Raw genomic sequence first — 9,697 nt, 5'->3', positions numbered from 1 at the left:
CGATCAAAAAAGTCAAAGGCGACCTGGGTGTGACGCGGATATTTCACAGAAGAGCACTGTGATCGAACAATTAAAGTTTAGCAGTACTCGGTGCTTATTCATATGTTTTCAAAAATTTGCGAAACTGTATTGCAAATTAAGATCATCAGCTAACAAATAATTGTTTTAGCATAAACAATGCAAGCGGACCATAACGATCAAAACTATTACGCATCTCGGACGTTGATCTTTTCTCTCCTTCTCTCGGAGGTGAAAAAAAGAACTTGGGTGGTTAACTCCAAATTACTCAATCAGAACGCGTTTAACACACTCTATACACTACAGCCCATTAGCAAGTGATTAAGCTGTACTAAGGAAAAGATCTCATGGATATACAAGCTGCACTGGATTACAAATGAAGGCACGATGATCTATCACAGACTGCACAATGGTTAGTTTCGTCCTCTATTTGATAAACCAGACCTGCTCAGTTAAAATGTTTGCTTAAGACAGATTCTTATGTAAAGAGGGTCTAAATGGCAGAGAAATATTATCGCTCTATGCAGGTTCTCATATTTTTTTTGCTGCGGGCTTAAAGCAAGTTAATTTGAAACTGCCAACATTACATTCTGATTTTATGCACTGATATTTGAATATTTGAATATGTAAGAAGGGTCTTGAAAAACGGTGATCATGCAGCGTGAATACAAGCCTTCGAAAAAAGAATTATTCCGCTTCGAAGGAAATCGAATTGACTTGATTCTTAATAAACTCTCGTCATCTGAGTAACCCAAGCTCACGTCGACTGCGTATCGTGAATCTCTTTCCCATCAGCCGCGTAATTGTCTTGATGTGACTTTATCTTGCTCGATAAGTGATCAACCATTTCTGAAGACCTACAGTCTGTGACAAGATTCTTTGGAACAGTACACGAATATACAGATCGAACTAAAGCTTTTGCGGCTCGCTCTCCCTTCACAACGTTGTTTGCACGCACCCGTGACGTTTCTGAGCCCATTTGGTAAAACAACCGTCATTGTGGGAGTGCAAGGTATTGCAAATTGTTTCAACAATTTTGTTCGAGGCTGTAGCTTCCTTTTAGGTTCGATTTATCGCCGACAGTCGATGGTATTTCTCACAAGAATCTGTCTTTTCAGATGCAAACACAAAGGAAACAAGTTCTTAATCTGATAATTAACAGCCATTTGGATGGTTTCATTTTAAAACTAATTACAAGGTGACTGCAATGAACAAGGAACCCATCGTCGGGGTCTCAATTTGACCCAAGAGCCGAACTGTTCTTGTCCCTTTGCAAATTTATCAATAACTCATTTTTCGAAAAATCTATGTCTTTGTGTTGTGCGGCGTTACTGAAAAGGTAAACAGTAGTTTGTTTTTAACTTTCCGTTTTTAAAATTTCTTTGGTTGTGATTGACTTTAAATATTAATTACCTTTAAAAAACAAGAAAAGAAATTGGTCATATGAAAATACGAATGATAGTGTAAAGGATATAGCCTCAGCAGTGGAAATATGTACAAGTTAGTGTCGATTTCGGCAGGTTTGATTTTTGTTTCTAATAAAAAAATAAAAAATGAAAAATAAAAACACTGCAATTTGATGGTATTTCCCGAAAGAAATTATTTTTAGAAACAAAATTCCGAAGAAAATTGTATGATTTATGTTCGATTAAGAAAACACGTTAAAATCAGTTGTGACTTGTGCCCAATGGGATAGTTGAGCTGACAAAAGGAAACAAAATTCAATAAGAAACGTTTTTTGTTTTAACATAAAAAATATATGAGTTGCCTACAGATTATTTATTAAATTTTTGAGAGGATCATCTACCAGTTCTGTGTTGAATATGGAAGATGCTGGCATGTAAACTTTTCGTATCCGCAATTCTGTTCTTGGTAGGTAGCGTAACCCACCAAAACCGAAAACAGGCGAAACAGCAAACTTCAGTTTATAGTCAAAGAGTCAGACACATGCACAAATCTGTTATTTCACTGTCTGTTATCGAAAGGTTTTGTTTTTTGCGTCAAGAAGATTTAATTTTGCAAATTATCTGCTATTTGGTTTCCAAAGCGACACAAACCGCAGTGGCTCACTTCAATTCCAAGTCACGACGAAGCAAGAAAAAAATGCACGAGAAGACGGCTGGATTCTATTGGAGGACTGAATCTACGGTGACTCAAACATCACCGACCAGTAAGAAAATTAATTGCGAAAGATTATGCGTGTGTGTTGAGTCCAGCAGCCCAAACTTGTGCCAAAGCGAATTTTTCTTGAATCTCACAAAGGAAGTGGAAGAGATTCAGCTCCAAGCTTATTATTATTTTTTGATGGAAACGTTAAAAGACTGAGAACAACAACAAACGGTAACATGAATTTCGTAACTTTGTTGGTGATAGGAATGGTCTTGCAAATTGCTCTTTCAAATCTAAAGACCTGACTATTTTCTCTATTTTTGGTGAACATCTTAACCTTTCCAAATCGCTACTGAGTAAACAGAGTTACGTATGAAGTAAGTGACCCATTTTAATAACTCTCTACTGAATGAAATGAATTCGTCAACTTTCTAATTAATATAATTCAGTATTGATTCAAAATCTTAGGAGAGCGAAGTGCGCTTGTTCCAAAATAATTTTCCAGCAGTAAAGTTTCCAATACATAGGCATTCAGCATCGCGATCACATGTTCGCTATTTCATACATTAGTCTGCCTGAACCAAATAACGGATTTTATTTTAGTTGGCAAAGCTTCTCTTTCTCTTAGATCACGTAAAGCGCATAGGGGGGTCGGAATTACCCAGGAAACAACATCTTGCTTTCGGAATAGCTCGTAGTTTTTCCTCTGTCGATAGTTAACGAAAACGACCATTTTCTAATTAAAACCTAGTTATGCTAAACATTTTTGTTTCATCACAAGCAGTATAGTAATTGTTCTTAAAACAATACCGAAAATTGAAATTATGCAACGGAAGCGTGGCGGTTCAGCGACTACGGGAAGAAATCAGAGTTTTTGAATAAGCATTTCAATATTACAAAGACATTCGTACAAGAAGAATGAAAGAGGAGTGGCATGTCATTAGACAGTTTGGTGCAGCGAACAAAAAAGGCATTGGTGTCGTGAACTCAAGTTGCTTTTACTTGTTAGCAATCAAAACAAAACAAAAGTCAGAGCTGCAATATCATTGGTTAACACTATAGCCAATAGAAATGCTTCCTGTGTGTTGGTAACCAACAAGTTACCACTTATGTAAGAACATGTCCTGAACGTGTTTGACCTAAAACTTGACAACTAGAAGAGCATAAAATGTCGTGTGAAATGTACGAGCAAATCATATGTTCTCAACATCCTCACAAGCGTTAGGAAGTTACAAGGCAGTTTGTAGGAGAAAATAGTTGGAGGTATTAATGGGATTTACTATTTGTTTTTCTTCTTTGCATTTACTGTTGCTTCAGGGGAATGAAGTATTTTATTCACGATTTGAAGAATAGTCTTCATCTAAAGTCAGAATAAATTCCTGTTGCATTTTTTTAAAGTTAGCTGTTAGTAGTCCTCTATGCTTTCTTAAGGTTCGGTTACCCGTTGTAAATTCTATTACACATTTAACTTTAAGATATAAACATTTTACCTTTTATCCTTATCATTATCGTGATAACTACCGATTAGCGGTCAAAAGTCGCATTTTACCGTTCGTTTTTGGTTTAACAGTTTTTGGCAAACACTTAACAGTAACACTGTTGCTTTTTCATAGAAATTTAATTCCTGTACATTTAAAGCGTCATCAAATTCCCTGGGCGCGTTTTCAAACAATTAAAAGAAATAGAGACGTAACTTTAGATGAAAAATTGTTAGTTACGATTATAGGGTAAGCTTGAAATCCAGCGAATAATTTCCTTAAATTCTGGACCACACTAGCGACGCAAGAATAATCACAAGAAACATGCGCGAGGGTGTCTTTTTGTGTTGGTTGCCTTGGTGATTCCATGGCGGTTCCGCGAGAGTATAACAAGGTTCGGTAGTTTTCTTTTTTATTATCTCAAGGTTTTTATTCTGTTACGAGTTGATTCTCCTTTTCCTCTTTGCGAATTTTAAGCAGCTCTAAACACTAAATAAATTAATAGGCACAACATTTCCAGGTTGAATGATGACGAAACAATGCATGATCACACCGCTGACCACAACGATGTGTGCACTGATGCTACTTGTGCCCGCTCTGTGTTCTGCGAATGGAAATAGCAGCACCAACAACAAGGTGAGTGTAATTAACATCTCCTTGTAATCAAAATCGAGAGATACGTTTTTAGGATCGAAGAGTACTCTTCCATACGTTCCTGAAGGGTGGAATAGGATACATGCCAGGAACTCATCAAATTGAGCCTCTATCTCCACTATTTCCTTGAGTCAACCATTTCCCGAGTAAATTTATTTTTAAGAATAAAAATAAAAATATATATATATATACATATATATATATGTAGAAAGAGAGAGAGAGAGAGAGAGAGAGAGAGAGAGAGAGAGAGAGAGAGAGAGAGAGAGAGAGAGAGAGAGAGAGAGAGAGAGAGAGAGAGAGAGAGAGAGAGAGAGAGAGAGAGAGAGAGAGAGAGAGAGAGAGAGAGAGAGAGAGAGAGAGAGAGAGAGAGTTAAAGGAAACCCAACACCGGATAACTTATGGAGAAATCGAGAAGCTGTTATTGCCCTGAACGGGATTTGAACACACGTCCCCCTGATCACTTGTCGGGTGTGATGATCACTACACTATCAGGACAACGATGCCAGCCAAATTTCCGCGGTACTCTCTAAGGGCCTGTTTTTCTATGTAATAACGCTGGTCAACATGTGATTCACACGCGGACATGGGTAATTAATGTAAAGAGTCAGTTAAGTAGGTCCCTTGAGCCAACAGCATATCACCCTCAGGAGGATCGCAAATGGATTCACAGTCCAAGATGAGGAGTAATTTTGAAAATTTTCTGCATAGGTTGTCCAGTGTTGGGTTTCCCCTAAATGTCATTCAAAATTTCTCCTCAACTTGGACTGTCAATCCATTTGCGATCCTCTTGGCGGTGAGACGCTGTTGGCTCAAGGGACCCACTGAATCATTTCGGCACGCAAAACACAGAAACTGGACCGAACTCAGAAAACACATCTGGTCTCTTAAAGGCGGTAACATTGACTACCTTATATTATTCCATGGCGTATCATTTCATCAAGCTTATCCTACAGCTCAAGTACAAGCCGACCTGAATTATCATCGCTTAACAAACGCAACGAGCTCGTATCTTCCTACCGCCACAGAAACAAAGCACTGCTATGTAACAGCTAGGATTTACGTTGAGTACGCACGACGAATGTTTAGCGCGCACTATGACCATATTTGGACATTGTCACAATGTGCTGAATAATGAATATATATATATATCTTCAGGTGAATTTCACACTGATAAATCCAGAATAGTGCTCAACAATACTGACGCTGAAATCATAGCTCTGATTAGATTGACGTTTAAAACAGTGGGCGTGCTGAATCTCCCAAGGGAGGCATTCTATTAGCAAATCTACTGGGGTTGACTCTTTGGCCAAGTATGACGGAGGAAAACATCCTTGGAGCAGTTTAGAGAACTAGCACGAACTCAACCCATTTATGGCAACAATACGCCATCCCTGCTCCCCTCGAGACCACCACAACGAGTATTCCCTGTGGGTCAACGAACATAGTATTAACTAACCTGCGATCAGACCCATTTTTAGCTTCGCCCATATGTTCTCTTATGTCGTCGTTCGCTAAAATTGGGCCTGACCAAAAGTCTCTCAAGAATTCCGGACGGTCGGCCAAATTTTGGCCGACCAAACTCGTAATCTGATTGGCTGTTGAAACGCCGGAAGTGAAAATGTTATCATGATTGCGCGGAGCTCTCGCGAATTCCTCGAGACTCATCCGCCATAAGTGTACGAAGAAAGTTGCTGCCTTTTGTTCTTACAATGACGTGGACGGTGCAACTTGATTTTATTTGTATAAATGGAGAGATGCCATCTGAAGCATCTCATAACTTGTCCAGAATCGGGTTGGAATATCTGGAAAGAGTGAAATTAGCGATTCCGTCCGTTGTCGAGCTCTGTGGCCATGTGGTTGAAAGTACTTTGGCAAAAACTTCCCTGATGTTTTGAAAGCTAAATAGCGGGTTCTTTCAAATGGTAATGAAAGCCGATGCATATTGGTTCCCTGAATGAGACAAAGGACATATATATCAACAGGAGGAGATGCTGATAAAATCGCAAGTTAAGCGAATGCATGTTTTGAATAACTGTGTATCAAACGGCTTTATTTACTTACTGTACATGACACGGTTTGTTTGCACAATTTGGAGTCAAGATTGCTTCATAATATTTCCAGTTGATTTAACTTATGAAACTCGCACTCCAGAAACTAAAATGGCATGTTTCCAGAGAGACCAGTTGTATAAAAATATAAGAAACTTTGCGAGTCCATCTTACTGTTCGTACTCCATCAAGAAATTAACGGCGCAAACTTATCATGATTTTACTGCGCGCAATTCTAGAAATACCGTCTGCAACTGAAGATATTACCCGAAAAAATCACCAAAGAAACCTTCATGGGCAAACACGTTAAAGGAATAATGTATTTCTCTTTTTTTTTTTTTTCGTTAAAAATCTATTGCCAAACCGTCCAACGACAAAATGCTAGGTTATCTCAATTGCAAATTAAGATGTCAAGCTTAAAAGATTGCATATTCAGTGAAGTTCGGAGGAAGAATTACACCGGCCTTTGCCGCAATATAGTCGTCGAAAAGGTACAGAAAGTAACATTCCCCATGCTTGAAATGTGTTTTTCTCAGATTAAAGCCAACGGTAACCTCGAATTCGTTTATAATATTCCTCCCACGGTAATTAACTCTGGTCAAAACAAAATAGCGTGAATCTGCCGTCCACGCGTGTATTGGTGTAATGGAAGTAAATTTGATTGGCCGACGAAGGACATGTCAATCAATCAAAAAAAGTGGGTGGAAGGAATTTCGAAGAAGAATTTGGTCAGGCTCTATTTTTCGTTTCGCCAACTCCACATTACGTACCACGCGAAATTAAAATAGAGCCTGATCGCAGGTTAAGTATTAACTGACCCAGCCCAACATGACTTACTTTCGATGATCACATGGGTTTAAAAATTCAAGCGCAGCCAGGATGAGAAATGTTAAAATACAGTAAAAAACGTTCTCTGGCTAAAAATCTTGAAAAGGAATATAAGCTTTCGGCTGTCGATCTACAGCCTTCCATCTTAATAAAACCCTTTGACAAGTCAAAACAAACAAATTAATACTATCAACTAAGACACGGCTTTTGTAGATCGACAGCCGAACGCTTATATTCCTTTTCAAAATGTTTAGCCAGAGAACGTTTTTTACTGTATTTTAACAGATCACATGGGTGTTATCTTGTAAGCCTTGTCACTATAAACCCTTCGAAAACTGTCAGTTTCCCCAAAAAGCAATTCCAAGATTCCTCGGGTTGCTCCTTATTCTAAAACTTTTGAAAACGCCGATTAAGGGGCAAATTGAGTTTTAAATTGTGTAACGAGGGTACCATGATGTTGATTAAGGATTAAGAGCTTTACGTACACAGTTAACGGTTGCGAAAACAAAAGTGAAACAAAGGGACGTAATCCCTCTTACAACTGTCTCAATTTAGGGCACTCCTCAACAGACGTCACCGTATGGATCCTGTGCTCAAGCTGCCTGTTTCTGCGCACCGGGAATCCCAGGTATCCCGGGAAGCCCTGGTTCCGTGGGATCAGTAGGAGCTGCGGGATCACCTGGAAATCATGGACCTGAGGGACCTATGGGGCCACGAGGGATCAAAGGCGAAGAAGGTGTTCGAGGATACCCGGGTTCTAAAGGGTCTCAGGGAGCACCTGGTAAAGCAGGCCCACCCGGAAACAAAGGTGAAGCAGGAAGCCAAGGTCCTCCTGGTCCCCCAGGTCCCAAGGGAGCTGAAGCGTCTTTCGTGCGTAACTGGAAACAGTGCGTTTTTAAGAACCTGAATGATGGCAGGGATAACGGCTTGATCAAGGTAAATAGTCACGGATTTGTCGGAATGGGCGTTACTAAAAACAACTTTGCCAAGGGTATAAATGTCGTTTGTCTAACGATGTGGTTACTCGTGTTGTAGATCGCGACACCTACTCAGGTAATTTGATTGATTCCTGGCTGTTTCGCACCAAAGGGACTTCATTAGTCAAACAAACCAAAATGACCAGATCTAGATCATTATCATTAACCATATATTGAGCTAAAAGTTTACTGAATTGCAATTTAATTTTCCACTCGTTTTTTGTTTCTCGTCAATTTTCACAGGAATTTGTTTTCAACAAGACATCTGCAAACACTGGACTCCGAGTCTTTAGAAAGTAGAGAATTAGTTAAATTAAAAGGAAGCGGAGAAACTGACCTGATCATTATCATTGGTCGTGTGTTAAGCTTATAGTTTCCTGATTGACAATTTACTTGTTTTGCTTTCTTGTCAATTTTCACAGGAATGTGTTTTCAAGAAGACATCTGCCAACACTGGGCTCCGAGTTTTCTGGAATGGAGACTTTCGAATCTATAATTGCCATGCTTGCTGCAAACGATGGTATTTCACTTTCGACGGTGCAGAGTGCTCGAATCCAGCAGCTATCGATGGAAACTTGTACATGGTATACGGGAATGGAGCCAAGAAGAAGGATTTGCACCGTGTGCGGCAAATAGAAGGAGTCTGTGAAAAAGTTCACCAGGGCATTGTGCGCGTGGGATTTCGGGTCGGTAATTGTGCTGGTTATGGAAACGCCGATGCGTACACAGGCTATAATTCAGTGTCCAGGATTTATGTGGAAGAATTACCTCCCCCACAGGCGTAAAATTGACCTTTTTGGTATTCTTGCTTAGTTAAGGGTACAAAGTAATGGCTGGCTGAAGACCAAGAAATCACCTTTTAACCCCGAAATAACTGATTCTCCAGAATCGTAGTATTATTTAACAGAAATATGCACAAGGCAAGTAAAAATATAAACGCTTAAAACACGGTGTAGTTCGCAAAGGGGATTTCATCTGACGATGGCAATGTAAAACAAATCATGTTCAAATTAATAAAGGGGGTAATGATAAAGGAATCACAATTGATTTGAGTAGTAGCTCATGTCACGGATGCATTAACTTCCATCTCTCTCCTTGAAATTATTGCTCTCTCTGACAGCTTTCTCTGCGGATATCCTCTTAGATCCTCTTAGCCTATCCACGGACAATGACTCTATTTACGTCTCATATGCATAGAGGGGGGGGGGGGGGGGGGGAACAACATGTTCACCGGTGGCTCAGTTGGTTGAGCACCGGCACCGGGCTGCCATGGGAGGTCGCGAGTTCAACTCCGGTCGAACCAACACTCAGGGTCCGGCTCTAAATAACTAAGGAGAAAGTGTTGCCTTTGCAATGACATCTGCAAATGGTTAAACTTTCAAGTCTTCCCGGATAAGGACTATAAACTGTAGGACCCATCTCACAACCCTTCAATGTTCATTATCCTGTGGGACGTAAAAGAACCTACACACTTGTCGCGAAGAGTAGACCATTTGGTTCCCGGTGGTGTGGTCTGTCTTCTGTGGTGTATCATGGTTGGGAGGGTAAATGCTAGGTGATACAAGCTACACCAAGCTAGTTTAAA

General features: G+C 39.8%; 2 protein-coding genes across 3 annotated transcripts in view; both read left to right on the top strand.

Moving 5' to 3' along the window:
* Positions 1-355: 355 nt before the first annotated feature.
* Positions 356-9,697, top strand: part of LOC137977628 (collagen triple helix repeat-containing protein 1-like) — a 28,510-nt gene continuing 19,168 nt past the window's right edge. Inside the window, exon 1 of the mRNA XM_068824913.1 lies at positions 356-430. The gene's annotated coding sequence lies outside the window, so the exon portion shown is untranslated. The remainder of the gene's footprint in view (positions 431-9,697) is intronic.
* Positions 2,168-9,143, top strand: LOC137977631 (collagen triple helix repeat-containing protein 1-like). 2 transcript variants are annotated; one of them, XM_068824920.1, is made up of 4 exons: positions 2,168-2,188; positions 4,126-4,241; positions 7,691-8,071; positions 8,535-9,143. In XM_068824920.1, the coding sequence occupies exons 2-4, from the start codon at positions 4,131-4,133 to the stop codon at positions 8,895-8,897; spliced, it is 855 nt and encodes a 284-aa protein (XP_068681021.1). In that variant the 5' UTR covers positions 2,168-2,188; positions 4,126-4,130; the 3' UTR covers positions 8,898-9,143. The 2 variants fall into 2 exon arrangements, with proteins under 2 accessions (XP_068681021.1, XP_068681020.1); XM_068824919.1 differs by lacking the exon at positions 2,168-2,188 and adding an exon at positions 3,314-3,390.

This window comes from Montipora foliosa, chromosome 11, assembly GCF_036669935.1.
Source record: "Montipora foliosa isolate CH-2021 chromosome 11, ASM3666993v2, whole genome shotgun sequence".
Taxonomy (NCBI): domain Eukaryota; kingdom Metazoa; phylum Cnidaria; class Anthozoa; order Scleractinia; family Acroporidae; genus Montipora; species Montipora foliosa.
This window is presented reverse-complemented; position numbering and strand designations above follow the sequence as displayed.